The sequence below is a fragment of the Podarcis vaucheri genome (assembly GCF_965113315.1).
Source record: "Podarcis vaucheri genome assembly, chromosome: 2".
In the NCBI taxonomy this organism is placed as follows: domain Eukaryota; kingdom Metazoa; phylum Chordata; class Lepidosauria; order Squamata; family Lacertidae; genus Podarcis; species Podarcis vaucheri.
Genome location: NC_138760.1, coordinates 130,797,145 through 130,817,864, shown reverse-complemented (window position 1 = coordinate 130,817,864; position 20,720 = coordinate 130,797,145). Strand labels below are relative to the sequence as shown.

General features: G+C 47.9%; 1 protein-coding gene across 1 annotated transcript; it reads right to left on the bottom strand.

The window, feature by feature from the left end:
• Positions 1-4,939: 4,939 nt before the first annotated feature.
• On the bottom strand, positions 4,940-19,975 carry LOC309527271 (vomeronasal type-2 receptor 26-like). The gene is made up of 6 exons (XM_082213956.1): positions 18,843-19,975; positions 17,752-18,043; positions 16,398-17,186; positions 15,458-15,688; positions 14,408-14,534; positions 4,940-6,414 (listed from the first exon to the last, which is right to left on the bottom strand). Exons 1-6 carry the CDS (start codon positions 19,097-19,099, stop codon positions 5,516-5,518), a joined length of 2,595 nt encoding a protein of 864 aa, XP_082070082.1. The 5' UTR covers positions 19,100-19,975; the 3' UTR covers positions 4,940-5,515.
• Between the last annotated feature and the right edge of the window lie 745 nt (positions 19,976-20,720).

Genomic DNA, 20,720 nt, shown 5'->3' with positions numbered 1-20,720 from the left:
CAGTTGACTTGGCCCAACAATCCCTTGCCCTCACACAAGCAACCAAAACTCACTGCAGTCCATGTATCAGTTTGCATTTTGTAGTACGTTTCCGAGCACAATTCAAAGTGTTGGTGCTGACCTTTAAAGCCCTAAACGGCCTTGGTCCAGTATACCTGAAGGAGCATCTCCACCTCCATCGTTCAACCTGGACACTGAGATCCAGCGCCGAGGGCCTTCTGCTGGTTCCCTCACTGTGAGAAGTGAGGTTCCAGGGAACCAGGCAGAGCGCCTTCTCGGTGGTGGCGCCCACCCTATGGAACACCCTCCCATCAGATGTCAAGGAAATAAACAACTATCTGACATTTCGAAGACATCTGAAGGCAGCCCTGTTTAGGGAAGTTTTCAATGTTTGAAGTTTTATTCTGTTTATAATGTTCTGTTGAAAGCCACCCAGAGCGGCTGGGGAAACCCAGACAGATGGGTGGGGTATAAATTATTATTATTAATCTGATGTGTAGAGATCTTTACTGTTCTGATTAGTTTAAGAAGGTTCAAGAAGCTTCTCTGTGTGAAAAAAGGTTTATTTCTATGTGAGAGAAGCAGGAAGAAGGTGCATGATTGGGTTATTTCTCTGGGAAGCTGAGTACAGCTGTTTAAACTGGTTCTGTTATCTGTTCTGTAAGGTCATGCTGACTATAATAGTAAGACCAGGAGGAGCCGGGGTTCTCACTCACTTTCTGTTTTCTGTCTCTTTGTTCTAGTGTTCTGTTTCTGTATGCTGTGGTGTTAGGGTTTAGACTTAGTATAAGTTTCGTAAGTTTTATTGTAAGTGCTTCAATTGGATTTTTATGGACTGCGCCTGATTGTATTGGATTTGTGACCATTTATGCCCATTTGCCCTCAGTACCAGTAAAGCTCTGCTGGATGAAGTACAATGGCCTCTGGTCTATTTTTTGGAAATTCTGCTACGTGTTCAAGTTTTTTTAGAATCATAGAATCATAGAATCATAGAATCATAGAGTTGGAAGAGACCACAAGGGCCATCGAGTCCAACCCCCTGCCAAGCAGGAAACACCATCAGAGCACTCCTGACATATGGTTGTCAAGCCTCTGCTTAAAGACCTCCAAAGTAGGAGACTCCACCACACTCCTTGGCAGCAAATTCCACTGTCGAACAGCTCTTACTGTCAGGAAGTTCTTCCTAATGTTTAGGTGGAATCTTCTTTCTTGTAGTTTGGATCCATTGCTCCGTGTCCGCTTCTCCGGAGCAGCAGAAAACAACCTTTCTCCCTCCTCTATGTGACATCCTTTTATATATTTGAACATGGCTATCATATCACCCCTTAACCTCCTCTTCTCCAGGCTAAACATGCCCAGCTCCCTTAGCCGTTCCTCATAAGGCATCGTTTCCAGGCCTTTGACCATTTTGGTTGCCCTCCTCTGGACACGTTCCAGTTTGTCAGTGTCCTTCTTGAATTGTGGTGCCCAGAACTGGACACAGTACTCCAGGTGTGGTCTGACCAGAGCAGAATACAGTGGCACTATTACTTCCCTTGATCTAGATGCTATACTCCTATTGATGCAGCCCAGAATTGCATTGGCTTTTTTAGCTGCCGCGTCACACTGTTGGCTCATGTCAAGTTTGTGGTCAACCAAGACTCCTAGATCCTTTTCACATGTACTGCTCTCAAGCCAGGTGTCACCCATCTTGTATTTGTGCCTCTCATTTTTTTTGCCCAAGTGCAATACTTTACATTTCTCCCTGTTAAAATTCATCTTGTTTATTTTTGCCCAGTTCTCTAATCTGTCAAGGTCGTTTTGAAGTGTGATCCTGTCCTCTGGGGTGTTAGCCACCCCTCCCAGTTTGGTGTCATCTGCAAATTTGATCAGGATGCCCTTGAGTCCATCATCCAAGTCGTTGATAAAGATGTTGAATAAGACCGGGCCCAAGACAGAACCCTGTGGCACCCCACTAGTCACTCTTCTCCAGGATGAAGAGGAACCATTGATGAGCACCCTTTGGGTTCGGGCAGTCAGCCAGTTACAAATCCACTGAGTGGTAGCATAGTCAAGACCACATTTTACCAGCTTCTTTACAAGAATATCATGGGGCACCTTGTCAAATGCCTTGCTGAAATCAAGGTAGGCTACATCCACTGCGTTCCCTTCATCTACCAGGCTTGTAATTCTGTCAAAAAACGAGATCAGGTTAGTCTGACATGACTTATTTTTCAGAAATCCATGCTGACTATTGGTGATCACAGCATTCCTTTCTAGGTGCTCACAGACTGTTTGCTTAATGATCTGCTCCAGAATCTTCCCTGCTATTGATGTCAGACTGACTGGGCGGTAATTATTTGGGTCCTCTCTTTTCCCCTTTTTGAAAATAGGGACAACATTTGCCCTCCTCCAGTCTGCCGGGATTTCGCCTGTTCTCCAGGAATTCTCAAAGATGACTGCCAGTGGTTCTGAGATCACATCTGCCAGTTCTTTTAATACTCTTGGATGCAGTTCATCTGGCCCTGGAGACTTGAATACATCTAAACTAGCCAAATATTCTTGTACTATCTCCTTAGTTATTCTGGGCTGTGTTTCCTTTGCTGAATCATTTGCTCCAAATTCTTCAGGTCGGGCATTGTTTTCTTTATCGGAGAAGACTGAGGCAAAGAAGGCATTGAGTAGTTCAGCCCTTTCTGTGTCCCCTGTTTGCATTTCACCATCTTCTCCTCTGAGTGACCCCATTGTTTCTTTGTTCTTCCTTTTGCTACGAACATACCCATAAAAGCCTTTTTTGTTGCTTTTAACCTCTCTAGCAAGCCTGAGTTCATTCTGTGCTTTAGCTTTTCTGACTTTGTTTCTACACGTGCTGGCTATTTGTTTGAATTCCTCTTTGGTGGTTTCCCCCCTTTTCCATTTTTTGTACACATCCTTTTTTAATTTTAATTCAGTTAAAAGTTCTTTAGATAGCCACCCTGGCTTCTTTAGGCACCTTCCATGTTTCCGTCTCATTGGTATTGCCTGACGTTGTGCTTTTAGTATCTCCCTCTTAACAAACTCCCAGCCATCATGAACTTGCTTTCCTTTTAGTATTGTTGTCCATGGGATCTCACCCAGCACTTCCCTAAGTTTTATGAAGTCGGCTTTCTTAAAGTCAAGAAATTGAGTCCTAGTATGCTTGGCTGCTCCTTTCCGCTGTATAGTAAACTTCAGAAGAGCATGATCACTCACGCCTAATGATCCTTCCACTTCTACCCCACTAACCAGGTCATCAACATTGGTTAGGACCAGATCTAAAATGGCTGTTCCTCTTGTTGCTTCTCCCACTTTCTGGACAATGAAGTTGTCTGCAAGCCCAGTGAGGAATCTGTTTGACCTTATGCTCTTGGCTGAGTTTGACGTCCAACAAATATCCGGGTAATTGAAGTCCCCCATTACTACTATCTCACTTCCTTTTGCATGCTTGGCCATCTGTTCCAGGAAGGCATCATCTATGTCCTCCGTTTGGCTTGGGGATCTATAGTAAACTCCCACAATGAGGTCTCTGTTATTCTTCTCTCCCTTAATTTTGACCCAAATGCTCTCACTTTGGCTTTGAGGATCTAAATCTTGGATCTCTTCACAGGTTTACACATCCCTGACATATAACGCCACTCCTCCTCCTTTCTTGTCTGGTCTGTTTCTCTGAAATAGATTGTATCCCCCCATTATTACATTCCAATCGTGGGACTTATCCCACCAGGTTTCAGTGATGCCTATTATGTCATATTTAGTTTGCTCCTCTGGCACTGATGCGACAGTATATACTTTTGTGACTCAATAGAATATTTAATAAAAAAAGAATTAATTTTTTTAAAAATGATATTTATTAGACTTTTTCAGTCAATGGAAAGTTACAAAATTATAGATAAAAAGCATAACAATAATAAAAGGCAAAAACAATACAAAAAATACAAAGACAAAATACATAAAAAGTAGAGAAGAAAATTAAAAAAGAAAAAAATAATCAGTATTTTCATGTCTTATATTTCATTTACTTATTTCCTGACCTCCTCACACACCCCTCTTCTGTATTCCCGTTCACTTAGTTAGTTCAGCAAATCCTTACCCTCTATCATTTATCTTTACTTATTATCTTAACCTATTATAACTATATATTTCCAGCCATTATCAATCCGTATTTACATATTCTTGTTAATCTTTTTACCAAAACCGCTTATTTTCAATCCAACATCCCTTTAACATTCATTAATTTTACTGTATTTCTGCAAGTAGTCTTTAAATTTCTTCCAGTCTTCTTCCACCACCTCTTCTCCCTGATCTCGGATTCTGCCAGTCATTTCTGCCAGTTCCATATAGTCCATCACCTTCATCTGCCATTCTTCCAGTGTGGGTAAATCTTGTGTCTTCCAATACTTTGCAATCAATATTCTTGCTGCTGTTGTTACATACATAAAAAAAGTTCTGTCCTTCTTTGGCACCAATTGGCTGACTATGCCCAAGAGGAAGGCCTCTGGTTTCTTCAGGAAGGTATATTTAAATACCTTTTTCATTTCATTATAGATCATTTCCCAGAAAGCCTTAACCTTTGGGCACGTCCACCAAAGGTGAAAGAATGTACCTTCAGTCTCTTTACATTTCCAACATTTACTATCGGGCAAATGATAAATTTTTGCAAGCTTGACTGGGGTCATGTACCACCTATAAATCATTTTCATAATATTCTCTCTGAGGGCATTACATGCCGTAAATTTTATACCTGTGGTCCAAACTGTTCCCAGTCAGCAAACATAATGTTATGACCAACATCTTGTGCCCATTTAATCACAGCAGATTTAACCGTCTCCTCCTGGGTATTCCATTTCAACTGCAGGTTGTACATTCTTGAAAGTATCTTTGTTTTAGGATCTAACAGTTCTGTTTCCAACTTTGATTTTTCCACCTGGAAGCCAATTTTAATAATAATAAAAAAAGAATTAAACAAAAAATACCAGTATCTGAGATAGGCTAGATCAGTTCTGGCCTCTTATTGAGGGGAGACCCAACTCAGATGAGCCGCCAGAATCCCAGGAGGAAGCCCTTTATATCCTCAAGGCTCATTTGCCTAAAATGTTTATTTTATTGTTTGGTAAATGTGTGTCAGCTTTGTAGATTACCATCATACCTTTTACCTATCTCCATGATGTAGCAGGTTTCATGTTACCTTTCTCCTAATTTAGCTATATTCATTTTATACTTAGCCAGCTATGTTTGCAACATCTTAAGCAGCTTCTGAAATTCATCTATGAGTAATGAGCAGTTTAACTCAAGATACAAGAACCTGGTACAGGAATGATTTAAAGAAATAACAGAGTCCCCTGGTCTCCACAGATGCCATTGCTGAAGAACTGGGAGTCAGAAACACTTTGAGGTCTACTGCAAATCATGCAGATATCTACCAGTAGATTTTTTTCTGTCTCTTTCCCATCACAAATGTGTCCAGGATCCAGATTTCTTCTTAAAGATCCCCACAACAAGCTTTGATCAAATGTCACATTTAGTTTTTTATTGTCAGATGCTCCTTCATGTTCAGATCAGGCCTCAGTATAATAATGTAGCACTTGGGAATGAAGATGCAGCCCAGAAGTCCAGCACTGGAGGCCAAGATAGAGAGGACCTGCACGGCTACCATGTATTTCCCCTTGGTGCTCAGGTAGGTGGGCACAAAGGACACCCAAACACTGCAGAAGACCAGCATGCTGAAGGTGATCAGCTTGGCTTCATTGAAGGCCCCAGGCAGCTTCCTGGCTAGGAAAGCGACCGTGAAGCAGATGGCCGCCAGGAAGCCCATGTAGCCAAGGGCACAATAAAACATGGCCACAGACCCTTCATTGCATTGCAAGATGATCTTTCCAGGCTGCGAGTGCATCTCAGATTCTGGAAAAGGAGGAGAGATCCCCAGCCAGGTGCTGCATATGATAACCTGGACACTGGAACTGGAAATGACAATGGAGTTGGCCAAACACTTCCCTAGCCATCTCCTCACCTTGTTCCCTGGCTTAGTGGCCAGGAAGGCAAGGACCACAGTGATGGTTTTTGCCAAGATAGAAGAGACAGCAACTGAGAAGATGACGCTGAAGGTTGTCTGTCTGAGAAGGCAGGTCACGTTCCTTGGCTTCCCAATGAAGAGGAAGGAGGACAAAAAGGAGAGCAGGAGAGACATGAGGAGAATGTAGGAGAGGTCCCTGTTGTTGGCTTTGACTATTGGTGTTTCCTTGTATTTAATGAAGATTCCTAACACAAAACATGTGGCTAAGGATAAGAGGAGGGCAAGGGAAGCCAGGAGGCTCCCCAACCATTCTTCATAGGACAGGAAGGTTATTACTTTGGGGATACACTGGTCTCGGTCCTCATTTGGATGCTGATCTTCTGGACATTTGGTGCATTCATCAGCATCTGCACAGAGGAAAACACACTTCAGCCTCCTAACATCAGTCACAGGCCTACAGTGGTCTGAATGCTGTTTCAGTTGTGGGGAAAGTTGGGTCTATGGGAGAGATCAGGAAAGAACACTGTTGTGTTGGAAAGGAGAGAAGCAAACATTCACTGCTTGACAAGTCTCAGTCCACTGACTTAGTCCCCCAAAAAGATATTGTGCAGTGTGGCTGGAAACACACTCTTCAGAGCTGTCTCTATGAAGGTTGCCACAATTTCTGTAGTTGTCACATGAGTAAAAGTGAGGCTTCGAAAGAACAATTGGCACCTTAAGTAAGGTACACTATCATCCACCCATCAGCTTATATATTGCAATGATCAAGGAGGCAGAAGTGGTTTCCATTCCATAGAAACCACATCTCTTTTTCAGTGGTGTTATTGTGGATCCGAAGGAAGCCCCCTGGCACTGCCCAAGTCCCAGCCTGCATCCCCATTTGCCAAAGCATGGTGCAGGCTAGGATCCGGTTCCTGATAGGCAGCGGGGGCTTACGCCCTCACCGCCTATCAGGAAGGGCACCAAAGTTCAAGTTCTCTTGTTGGGGCTCCAGTGAAGCCTCTGCCGTCCTGCAACGCTGCTCCACCAAGAGGGGTGAGCGGACTTATTTCAACCTTCCAAAACCACAGGTTCAAATACTAGTGTGGGGCTGTTAGAGAGTTCCTGGTAAATACAGCTGTGCTGCTTTTTGGACCCTGAAACACCAGAGGTTTTTGGAGCAGTGTTCAGCCCCTTCTGAAGGGTGAAATCAGCTGAAATCACTACTGCATTAGGTGGTTGACAAGTTGTCAGCAGCTCCCAGCTGCTAATTTTCGCTTGGGAAATTAAGATCTAGTGGAAAGGTCAGGGGAAAAAAATTCTGGACCCCTGGATTAGACAATAGCAGGCTTGCTGGCTTAACGAGTTGACTAGGTATAAAGGCAACTTCTTGTCTCCTAATGTCATTCTGCGCTTCTGTGCATGCACGAGCGGTGAAATCCGGAAGTAACCCTTTGCGGTACTTCCGGGTTGCCGCGGGACGTAACCTGAAAGAACTTAACATGAAGCGGACGTAACATGAGGTATGACTGTATAAAAATCATAAACCAGAGTTCTGCAGAGCAGCTACCATTAAATCCAGATTTATTGTTCACGTGTGAGCTAGTGGGCAAATAAAATTTTCTGGTGCTGGGAGGACATTGCGGACTAACAACAGCTGAGCCCTCTCTGGGAATGACATTCCATACAAACATTATTGTCAGAGCTGCTACCAGGTCCCAGCTCACATAGGACCACGCCACACAGCGTCCACTTTAAAAGAGTCTTTATTGAGTTACAGGTTTCATTTCCGAACTGCAGCGTGCAGCTCTACACCTTCTGCTCTAGGTCGGCGAAGACCCGTCTGAGTCCCCGCCTCTTGCACACCAGCTTAATACCCTAGCCTTGCTCCACCTCCTTCGCCTCTCCCTACGTCTCTGGGTCCTTCTGCCCCCCTGGGCCTCCTCCCTTCTACTCTCCTCTGACGCTGACCCCCCTGATCCTTCTGCCTCCTTGCGGCGGGCTTTAGGACCTGGCTCACTCTCCGGGCTGCTTACTGCTCCAGCTTCCGCTGCATTTGAACTTGGCGCGCGCGCCCAACTCTCTACTTTCCTCTTAACCGTTGCCTCGCTCTCTGAGGAGGGCGTGACCACCCCTGACTCGTGCCCTCCCTCCTGCTGACAGCCTCCGGAACCCGATGCCTGGCTACCTTCCTCCCTGCTGCTCTCAGTCTTGAGCGTGGGTCCCGACTTCCAGCTGCTGCCGCCCTCAGTTATGAGCGTGGGTCCCGACTTCCAGCTGCTGCTCTCTGAATCTCCTCTGTTCCCTTCCTCCTGGGGTGTCCCCCCGGATCCCCCCCTTGCTCTGCTCACTGGGGCTCCCTTTTGGGAGTCCTCTGACTCACTGCTTAGGCTTGGAGATCTCGGGTCGTCATCATCACTCATTCTCCCTTCGGCTTCCTCCCCCTCGCTCTCTGTTTCCACCCTTCTCTGCGTCTCTGCTTCTGAACCCCTGACATCCATCCCCCCCTCGAAGCCCCCCCTTCCCCCCTCCCCGCTGTCAGGTGTGGGTGCTGGGCGCTCCATCATCATGGGAGGGAATGCTGGATACAGGTCACTCCCCGTGGGTGGCCGCCAACTGAAGATCTCCGAGTCTTCCCCCTCGCGGTCGTCGACGTTGACTTGTTGCTCTTCCATCTCTGTACCGCCGTGCTCGAACCCGAGGTCCTCCCCGAACACGTCCATGTCAGTCTCTGCGTCGGTCGCTCGACCTGGCATCTCCAGCCACTTCCTGCGCCATCGCTCCTCTGGTCGATCGTCCCACCAATACGAGTTGCCTGATGCCGAACCTGCCGGTGAACCTTCTGGGGAACGGGTGCTCCGTGCGGGTTCCCCTTCTGAGTCGAATCCATGGAACGTGCTGGAAGAAAGTGTGGGTGTGAACAACCAGTCGTCGAAGAAGCTCGCTGGCATGGGTTTGTGTGGGAAGAGGGCATGAAACTCGTCCTTGAGCAGGGGTTCCTCCAAAGCGTAGTCTGGTACCCAGCTATTGGCGCTGGCCCGGGTGCCCTCTCTGGCTAAGAGGTATTCGACTCCCTCTTCCCCCCATCTGGAGTCCAAAATCTCCGTGACCTCGTTGATGTGGTCCTGGTGCTTCACCTCCCGCGTCTCCGTCCGTTCCCGGAGCGGACTTGGCGCCGTCCCTGGCTCCTGGAACCTGTGAGGTGCCTTGTAGGGAGTGAGCACCGACCTGTGGAACACCGGATGCATTCTGGAACCCTCCGGCAGCGCCAGTCGGAAGGCTACCGGGTTGACCTGCGCTTCGACTTGGTACGGACCGATCTGCTTGTGCCCCAACTTCTTCTTGGCAAGCGACCTGGTCGGCACTGCGTGGGCTGCCAACCAGACCCAGTCTCCCACTTGGATCACTTCGCCAACCCGCCTGTGCTTGTCAGCTTGCACCTTGTAGGTGTGCTTAGCTAGCTCCAGCTGCCGTCTGAGTTGATCGTGGACCGCCTGCAGCTCTGACGCGAACGCGTCCGCCGTCTGTGGTTCTCCTTCCCCCACTCTCTCCAGTCCCGGGAAGGTTCTGGGATTCCTCCCATTGTTGGCAAAGAACGGCGTCACTCCTGTGGACACGTGCTTCGTGTTGTTGTAAGCGAACTCGGCTAGCGGCAGGTAATCCACCCACGTCGCAGGCTGTTGATTGGCATAGCATCTCAGGTACTGCTGCATGATGGCATTGACCCTCTCTGCTTGCCCGTTGGTCTGCGGGTGTCTTGCTGATGCCAGATTGACCTTGACATTTAGAAAACCCATCAGCTTCTGCCAGAAAGACGAGATGAACTGGCGTCCGCGGTCGGACAGGATAGACCGTGGCAGGCCATGCACTTTGAACACGTGATCTATGAACAGTTTGGCGGTTTGTTCCGCCGTGGCCACCTTCGCACACGGAATGAAATGTGCCATCTTGGTGAACAAGTCCACCACCACTAGCACAGCTGTCTTGCCTCTCGAGTTGGGTAAATCCGTCACAAAGTCCAGGGCCACCCTCTCCCACGGTTCAAACGGTGTTTGCAGCGGTTCTAACAGTCCCGCCGGTGGTCTGTGTACCGGCTTGGCCCTCTGGCAGGTGTCGCACCTCGCGACGTAGTCCGCGACCTCTCCTCTCAGCCTGGGCCACCAGAAGTCTCTCGCGACTAATTCCATCGTTTTCTCTGTGCCAAAGTGACCGGCCGTGGGTGCGTCGTGCAACTGTTGCAGTACCTTGGCGCGAAGGTCGTCTCCTGGTACATAGACAGCCCCTTTGCGTAGGAGCAAGCCGTCCCGCACCTGGAACTCGTCCGTGGTAGCCGTGCCTCTGAGCAGTTCCGCCATCTTGTCTTGCGCGAATGAGTCGTCCCGCAATGCACGTCGCACCGCATCCAGGTCTACTGTAGCTGAGGCACACGCCCACGCCGTCGGTGCGAAGATGTGCATGGCCGCCGCTGGCGTCACCTCTTCTAGGTATTGCGGTTTTCGGGACAGTGCATCCGCCATGATGTTGGTGTCGCCTGGGACGTACTCTATTCGGAAATTGAAGTCAGCAAAGAACTCCGCCCAACGTATCTGCCTCTGGTTCAGGAACTGAGCCGTGCGCCAGTGCTCCAGATTCTTGTGGTCCGTGCAGACCTGCACCGTGTGCTTGGCGCCGATTAGGAAGTGCCTCCACGCCTTGAAAGCTGCATGAATGGCCAGCAACTCCCTGTCCCAGATGGTGTAGTTCTGCTCCGACTTGCTGAGCTTTCTGGAGTAGAACGCTCCCGGCCGCCACACCCCCTGCGGGTCTCGCTGCAGCAGGACAGCTCCCACGGCTCTGTCTGACGCGTCTGTCTCTACCCTCAACGGTTTACTGGGGTCGATATGCAGCAGTTGCTTCTCCGATGCGAAGAGATGCTTGAGCGCTTGAAAGGACTGTTCCGCCTGCTCCGTCCAGATGAATTTCTTTTTTTTGGAGCTGAGCGTGTCCGTAATTGCTGCCGTTTGCATCGCGAACCCCTTGATAAACTTGCGATAGAAGTTGGCGAAGCCGACAAACCGCTGGACCTCCTTCCGGTTGCGCGGGCTTTTCCAATCCAATACCGCACGAACCTTGGTGCTGTCCATGGCTATCCCCTTGTCCGACAACTTGTATCCCAGGAAATCCACCTCCGTCGTGTCGAACTGGCACTTCTCCAGCTTGGCGTACAGTCTATGTTGTTGCAACCTGCTGAGCACCTCCCTCACGTCTCGGTCGTGAGCTTGCTGCGAGTCAGAGAAAATCAGGATGTCATCCAGGAAGCAGACGCATGTCTTGTAGAGGAGTCCCTCCAACACGTGATGCATAAAAGCTTGAAAACAGTGAGAGCCATTTTGTAATCCAAAGGGCATAACTCTGTATTCGTAGGTGCCCAGCGGTGTGAACATGGCCGTCTTCCACTCATCGCCCTCCCGCATGCGGATGAGATTGTACGCCCCTCGCAGGTCCAACTTGGTGAACACGCGTCCCTTGCGCACCGTCGCGAGGAGGTCGTCAATCCTGGGCATGGGGTAATCAGACGGTTTGGTCATCTGGTTCAAAAGGCGGTAGTCCACAACTAGTCTTTTTTGGGGCGTGTCTTTCTTTTTCACGAAGAAAACGGGACTGCCCCCCACTGCCTTGGACTCTCTGATGAAGCCACGCTCCAGATTATGCTCGATGAACTGTTTGAGTTCCTGCATTTCATCTTCAGACATGGAGTATAGCCGCCCCTTCGGCAGCGTCGCCCCCGGTAGGAGGTCAATTTTGCAGTCATATGGCCGGTGAGGGGGTAGCTTGTCCGCCTCCTTCTCGCAGAAGACCTCCAAAAAGCTCGCGTATTTGTGGGGGACCGCTTGCAACGTTCCCAACTGCAGTTGTGATTCCTCCTCCTCTCCCTCCCGTCGGGGCAGGATGCAGTGTTCTGCGCAATAAGAGGAGCCGAAGATCAGTTGTCTCTGGTACCAAGCCAGTGTCGGACTGTGCCTGTCCAGCCAACTCATGCCCAACACAATGGGCGTGTCCGACAGTTGGGTGACATTAAAACTGATGACTTCCCTGTGGTTGCCAAGGCGCATCACCATCGGTGGCGTCTGCTTCACCACCTGCCCCCCTAGCAACTCTCTGCCATCCACTGTGACGACTTGCAGGGGCAGAGTGGCAGGCAATAGCTGTATAGCGTGCTGCTCCACAAAGCTCTGCGCTATAAAGTCTGCGTTGCTTCCAGAATCCACAGAAAGCGGCACTTCGATAGTGACGCCGTCGGGTAGCTGGAGAGATGCTGTGAGCTGCACTACTGGTTTGGGTGGGAGGGGATCCGTGGGTTGCAAGATTGCTGGGGACTGCTTCACAGATGCGTCTGGCTGGGCCCCAGTGCCTCCGTCTCCAGCCAGACATTGTCGTTTCCCTGCTGTGGTTCTCCTTGCTGCGTTGCTGCAGTCACCATTGCTGAGGCTGCAGTGTGCTTGTGGAGCCTCCGGGGACACTCCTTCGCCAAATGGCCTGGATCCTCGCAGATGTAACACTTCCTGTTCCCTCTAGGAGGCTTCGCTTTCACTGCTGCCGGTGCTAGGGCTCTGGCTGCTGACTGAGCCCTTGCACCTCCAACCTCCATCGGTTCCCCTCCCCCTCCTGGCGGAGGTGTGGATTGCGCACGCGCTGCTTCCCTCGGAACGAAAGAGAAACTTCTCGCTGCTTCGCGCCCTCCACGTCCTTCATCTCTGCACCATGGACGTTCTTCCAGCCTCACCCCCACAGTCAGCGCCCTTTGGACCACCTCCTGCGTGCTTCGGGGCCTCTCCCCCCTTGCAATTTCATCCTTAACCGCTGAACTTAGACCCTCCCAGAAGAGGTCTCTGACAGGGGGCGAATCCCGATCCCATTCTAAAGCACTGACCAGCGCAAAAAATCGGGCGTGATACTGCCGGACGCTCGCCCTCCCTTGTTTTAGTCCATGAATCTCCCGTCTGGCAAGATCCACATCAATAGTAGACAAAAAACACGCATCCATCGCTTTGATAAAGGCATCTGCATTCTGAAGCGCCGGATCTTTATCCCTCCACAAATTGCGCAGCCAGGCTTTGGCATCCCCATGCAAATGGGACAATATGAACCCCACCTTCTCTTCCTCATCTCTAAAGTCTTTTGCCAGCAGTTGCAGTGCGCACATTACGTCTGCTCTAAAATTAGGGTACTGTTGCAAAGTCCCATCGAAGTGAGCCACAAGCCCTCCTGCTCTCCGTGCCAATCCCACGCCCTCCGGTCTGGGTCCCGGTTGCCCTTGCTTAACAAGCATTTCAAACCTGGCGTGTAGGTCTCTGTAGGCGGCTGTAGTCTCCTCCTCCCGTTTCTTGGAAGCCAATACCTCTGAGGACAACTGGTTCACTGCCTCTTGCAGCGCGGAGATCCTCTGTTCTTCCGTCATCTTGCTAACCTTTGTGAGCTCGCTTACAGACACCCCTCTTCCTCCCCTAGCGGCTTCTGCTCCCGCTGCGAGGTTTCAGGTTTCTGAAGCTTTGAAGAGACGGGTCTTACTGTCAGAGCTGCTACCAGGTCCCAGCTCACATAGGACCACGCCACACAGCGTCCACTTTAAAAGAGTCTTTATTGAGTTACAGGTTTCATTTCCGAACTGCAGCGTGCAGCTCTACACCTTCTGCTCTAGGTCGGCGAAGACCCGTCTGAGTCCCCGCCTCTTGCACACCAGCTTAATACCCTAGCCTTGCTCCACCTCCTTCGCCTCTCCCTACGTCTCTGGGTCCTTCTGCCCCCCTGGGCCTCCTCCCTTCTACTCTCCTCTGACGCTGACCCCCCTGATCCTTCTGCCTCCTTGCGGCGGGCTTTAGGACCTGGCTCACTCTCCGGGCTGCTTACTGCTCCAGCTTCCGCTGCATTTGAACTTGGCGCGCGCGCCCAACTCTCTACTTTCCTCTTAACCGTTGCCTCGCTCTCTGAGGAGGGCGTGACCACCCCTGACTCGTGCCCTCCCTCCTGCTGACAGCCTCCGGAACCCGATGCCTGGCTACCTTCCTCCCTGCTGCTCTCAGTCTTGAGCGTGGGTCCCGACTTCCAGCTGCTGCCGCCCTCAGTTATGAGCGTGGGTCCCGACTTCCAGCTGCTGCTCTCTGAATCTCCTCTGTTCCCTTCCTCCTGGGGTGTCCCCCCGGATCCCCCCCTTGCTCTGCTCACTGGGGCTCCCTTTTGGGAGTCCTCTGACTCACTGCTTAGGCTTGGAGATCTCGGGTCGTCATCATCACTCATTCTCCCTTCGGCTTCCTCCCCCTCGCTCTCTGTTTCCACCCTTCTCTGCGTCTCTGCTTCTGAACCCCTGACAATTATGTTCATCCTGGCTCGGAAATTGCCCCCATCCTCCCATCAAAGGCCCTTTCCTCTGAGATCCTCTCCTACCTTCCTGAGTGGAGATTGTCCCTTCTGAGCAGGGAGCGCAATCATAGCAGCAGGGCGGCTTCCCTTCCTGAACTTTTCTGGAATATCCAGGGAGACAGCTTTCTGTGCATCTTGAACGAGGCACCTTCTAGGCATAAAGAGAAATTGAGCACTAAGGAGAAAGTGATAGGTGTATTTGTGCCTTTGGACACAGATAATAGAATTTTGGAAGGATATCAGAGAAGATATATTTACTTCAAATCCCTATTTGGGGACAGTTACATTTTCCTTTGGTTTTTGCAGACCAGCATGGCAGAGAAACTCTTGTGGCATTTATTCTCTATTATTTTAACACTGATAATCTCAATAAAAAAATTCCTTCCAGTAGCACCTTAAAGACCAACTAAGTTAGTTCTTGGTATGAGCTTTCGTGTGCATGCACACGAAAGCTCATACCAAGAACTAACTTAGTTGGTCTTTAAGGTGCTACTGGAAGGAATTTTTTTATTTTGACTATGGCAGACCAACACGGCTACCTATCTGTAACTGATAATCTCGCTTTTCTATAAAAGGCAGCATGAAAAATACGAAGAACAAGAACTTAAGTAACTAATCTACAGTGCTAGGATAACAGGTAACAACAAAGAGGAGCATGAAATAAACCACCTTAAAAAGAACAGCAGCAATAAAACAAGTCCTCAAGCTGTTGCCATCACATCTGCTACTGGATTACAGAGTTTTGAAATAAGGAATGGCTGGCTGGCTGATTTCTGCCACTCTGAGGTTAACTGTTTTCATGCTGCCCTGTTGATCGACCAAATAGATGAGGAAGCCCTTACTATACTTCAACCTCACACAATCTGATGCCCTTCAGATGCCTTCAGCCAATGCTGGTTAGGGCAGATGCAAAAATTCTGGAGGGCACCTCTTTGGAAAGACGCCTATCCCACCGCGAAATCTTATTCATGCATACCCATTGAGCTCCATTAAGCTCAATGGGACTTAGCTCCAGGGAGGTATCTAGAGCTTAGCACATGTCACAGGTAATAAAATGACACATAATTTTCCTACCTTGTTAAAAGGCTTGGACCATGCAATTGCTTCCGGGTTTATGGTGAACTTTAGATCTGGGGAAGTTTGTCTCTCTATGCTCCCGACCTTCACTCTAGCACGTGAATTATTAGGAAACATCACCCAATTCACGATATCAAATCCAATGGCCAATGCTCCAGTCTCATCCAAGTTCTGTCCACCAGCTGAAGTATTAGAAGAGAAACGGACTTCTTTCAAGTAAGGATGAAGCTATAATGACAAAGGAAACTCCAGCATTGAGAGAACATGTTGGATAATTCAGCCCTGCTTACACTGCATCCTGATCTCCTCTGAATAAAACATACAGTGGCTCCCAGTACATTTCTGAGCACAAGACCAATTTTTGGTGCTGACCTTCAAAGCCCTAAACAGCTTTGGCCCTGAATACCTGAAGGGCGTCTCCACCCCCATTGTCCAGCCTGAACACTGAGATCCAGCTCTGAGGGCCTTCTGACAGTTCTCTCCTTTTGAGAAGTGAGGTTACCGGGAACCAGGCAGAGGGCCTTCTCGGTAGTTGTGCTCGCCCTGTTGAATGCAGCTTTGAAAAAGGGAGTGAAATATATCAGATAATTCCCCAACATCTTTCTCCACAAACCTCTCTCACAACAAACACAGTGCTGTTGGATTATTTTAATATTTGTTCACATATACTGTTCACTGCATTTTAGGGAAACTTCCCTGGGGTCATATTGTTATGTGATGGAGGGTGGATTATAAGTTTGTGGAAATAAAATGTACCACTGCTGTGTCTGACTCATTGTAAGACAGCTTCCTCTGTCTTTGCTGCTAGTCAGTGTGGTATATGTTAAACTAGGTGGATCATTGGTCTGACACAATATAATGAGCTTCCTAGGCTTATATCTTGATGATTCTGGAGCTGGGACAATGAATGGAAGTTTGCAGAAGGCAAAAGACGTACCTGCCATGGCTGTAGCCTTTCAAGTTCCAACTTGTTTCCAGCACCCACCGTCAACATCCGTTTTGAGCTGGATGAATATGCAGCATTCAAGGCCTCAGCCACGACTTGGACACTGTAGTAATTGACATAATTGTCTTGGGACTGAATTTTTTCAATCTCCTCCTGGGGCAGCATCTTCAGATTCTCCTTCTCCCTGCACCTTGTCCAACCCCTCACAGACAAGGCATGCTTTGAATATGAACAATCAAAATTTTCTGCCCAAATGTTTAGACTAGTACCAGACATTGGCTTATAGTAGTCCTTTTTTGTCCTTCTTTTGGTCTTCAGTATAAAGGACAAAGAGCCATGGGCATAACGGAAGGATTCGGTATCATAGAACAAGATTGTGTTCTGTAGAGCTGTGGTTATCCAGACTTTACCCCCAGTTTGTAACCTTTCAAGGAAGGATTGTACCTCAATGATTATATGAAGTCCATATTGAGAGCCTGTGTAGTAAAGAAATACATTGACTTGTCTCCACACTGCAGGCTGTTCATGGGGTAACCATAGCCAAGTATGTAGTAGTACTCTTTTTGTGAAGGCAACACAGATTTCGTTGCTGGTCATCAAGGGTGTCAAGGTACTCAGGAACTTTTCTCCATTGTCATTGTCTGGAGCAAAGAGACCGACCCACGTCCACTTGAAATGCATCAGGAGTTGGACCATCCCCAGATGCTGAGTTTCTTGCTTTGGAACCATGCTATAGACAAAAGGGGATTGGACATCATCCTGAACTAAGCCGTAGCTGAGCTGTTGAAATGAAAAGAGACTCATGCATTGTTTTTCAGGACAAAGATTGGGCACTTCTGTGTGAAAGATTCATTTACTTCCTCCCTCTCAAAGAGTCTGGGAACAAAGACTCAGCCACTACCCTTCTAATCTGGTGAATTTCTATATATTAATCACCTGATCTAAGGTTAAACACTCACGTGTTAGCTAGCAGAGAATAACAACAATTAATTATCAACTCAGTTAGAACTCCCAAGTTCCCTTTTGCTCTTAATTTTGCATCAGTGGCATCTTCCAGTTAAACCCTTTCACCAATACACATAGCCATTCCCATTTCAGTGTCAATTAAACCAATTCTACTTAACACACCACACAACAAAATTGCCGAAGAGCATCCGTTTTCCATGCAGAAGAACTAGCGTCAATTTAGTTATTGAAATATTTCTATATGGCTCTTCACCTCCTGAAAAGCAATGTTTCAAAGTGATGTAGAATGTAAAGTAAGCAGTAAAATCAGTTGCATAACTTGTTCTTTCACGAGGTAGCAAATGTTGCCAGATGTGTTTGTTATGAACCCAGTTCTTACCTGTGGGATCTTGTAGGTGCCCAGCATGCTTGCAATGTATGTGGAGATGTCGGATTCACCCCCTTCAAGAAATGCCAGCAGTTTTCCCTGTCTTCTACAGCTGTAGTTTGGAATGTTGATTTTCCCACCAGCAAGGAGGTCTGTCAGGGCATCAGAAGTTGTTCTTCCATCAAAATAAGTATCATAAATACTGTAGCCCAGGGTGATGTTGGGTAAGAGCATGGGGTTATGATTGATCTCCTGAACAGCAAGAAGGAAGGAAAGAATGTGCCAGTCCCTCCCATTCATCCGGCTGCAAAAAAAGCACGTCACATAGTCATCCTCAATTCACTGAAAATGAAAGTCAATTGCTTCTCTTTGTACTAATTGAAATAAAAATGAAAGGACACCAGAAGTATCTTAGAAAGAGAAAAGGATGGGGTGGGTGAAACAGAACATGAATCAGTCCTTTTCCTAGTGGATGCTTTAGTTGAGATTCCTGTGTTGCAGGGGGTTGGACTAGATCAGGCTTCCTCAAACTCGGCCCTCCAGATGTTTTGAAACTAGAGTTCCCATCACCCCGACCACTTGTCCTGCTAGCTAGGGATCATGGGAGTTGTAGGCCAAAAACATCTGGAGGGCTGAGTTTGAGGAAGTCTGGACTAGATTGTCCTCAGGGTCCCTTATAACTCTACAATTCTACGCTCCTATGACCTCCTTGGCCACCCCATCAGGTCCAGTGGTTAGCAGCTGCCACTGTATCTGAGAACCTCTCCAGCCATGGTATGTTGCACAAAAATTGGTTCCCAAATAATGGTTTGCATATTTCTAGTGGGAGCATGGGAAAAGCAGCCCAGGATAGTTTCATCCCTTTCAATTCACAGATTTTAAAGCAAGGAAGGTGTTTGTTGCTTTTGTATAACACTGTAATCCTACCCACATTTTCCAATTGTAAGTGATCCCACAGAATGAAATGCTCCATCAGTCTTCAAACAAAAAACAGGAGATAGCGATTCATCAGGAAAAATAGAAAATATATTGCTTCATGAGAAAATAGAGGCTGACCAGGTTACATCAAGAGAATTGGAGAGTGTCAATGCCTTATTACTTACGACCGAAGCTTGCTATACGGGGTGCTTAAAAAGGTGAATGGAGAGAGATCTTTAATATATTTCAAAGGTGTGACTCCACTAATGAGGTAGTCTCCTGATCTGTAGAAATTCATAACAGAATTTTCATCCCTGATCAGATTCAGTGGACATTTGGCCTTCTGCTGCATTCCGTAGGTGGCAAGAGGCAGAAGCAGAGGCAGAGTTATCATCCTGGGTCTGCCTGCTACACGTCCCTTATGACTTCCTCCCAACTCCATAGCCAGCTAATAAGAAGAAACCCCAAACTCTTTTGAGAAATACAGGACTTGAGAAATACAGCTCTGATGCTAGGTTCAATCCCACTAAACTCTGCACGTAGAGCTGGGAATGTTCTCTATCTGGAGAGCTCTCACTCAGTAGATAGTACTGAGCTACATAGCTCAGCTTCCTGTATTCTGAGTAAGCTTCACGCACACTTATCTTACTCCTACACCCCAAATCTTGGCCCCAAATATTCTATGGCACATGAGGTATTTTATGCATCAGGCATAGTGGAATAAATAACATCCTTCTGAGCCTGACTGTGATATTTACATTATTGTTGCCATAGGTAACATTGAAAGGGGTGTGAGGGAGTCATTTGGACATTATAAGCATAGATAACTGTAGTTCTGATAATTATTAAGCGAGAAAGATCTCCTCTGAACTTTATGGGAGCAGGTGCAGAATAGGGGAAAAACATGTTTACTCAATACCCTGAGGTGGATCATGGAGGGAGAAAGCTGAGTTTGGCTAACTTTTATTGACATCAGAAGAGTTCTGAAACTGGATAGGACCAAGGGCCCATGAATTCCAGCTTCCAGTTCTTACAGTGACCAATCAGGTGCCCCAAAGGGAAACCAACAAGCAGGAAATGAGAACAGTGGCAATTCCAGATATGTGATTCCCCTAAACCTGTACAATCCTACCTCCCACTGTGGAGGGGGAATATATCCACCTCCATGAATTTGTCTGAACCTCTGTTTTTATTTTTAACAAGATTTATATATCACTTTATTGTAAACACACCCTCCAAGTGGTTTGTGGCCATGTTTTATGTTGCCCTTGGCTACATGGGCTTCTTGGCTGCCATCTGCTTCACGGTGGCTTTCCTAGCCAGGAAACTGCCCGGGGCCTTCAATGAAGCCAAGCTGATCACCTTCAGCGTGCTGGTCTTCTGCAGTGTTTGGGTGTCCTTTGCGCCCACATACCTGAGCACCAAGGGGGAAATCATGGTAGCTGTGCAAGTCCTCTCTATCTTGGCCTCTAGTGATGGACTTCTGAATCTTCATTCCCAAGTGCTGCATTATTATAATGAGGCCTGATCTGAATATGGAGGACCACCTGAACACACACAAAAAAATAAACATGGCATTTGATTTCTAGCACTTTGTTTAGTCGTGTCCGACTCTTCGTGACCCCATGGACCAGAGCACGCCAGGCACTCCTGTCTTCCACTGCCTCCCACAGTTTGGTCAGACTCATGTTTGTGGCTTCGAGAACACTGTCCAACCATCTCGTCCTCTGTCGTCCCCTTCTCCTTGTGCCCTCCATCTTTCCCAACATCAGGGTCTTTTCCAGGGAGTCTTCTCTTTTCATGAGGTGGCCAAAGTACTGGAGTCTCAGCTTCACGATCTGTCCTTCCAGTGAGCACTCAGGGGTGATTTCCTTAAGAATGGATAGGTTTGATCTTCTTGCAATCCATGGGACTCTCAAGAGTCTCCACCAGCACCATAATTCAAAAGCATCAATTATTCGGCGATCAGCCTTCTTTATGGTCCAGCTCTCACTTCCATACATCACTACTGGGAAAACCATGGCTTTAACTATACGGACCTTTGTTGGCAAGGTGATGTCTCT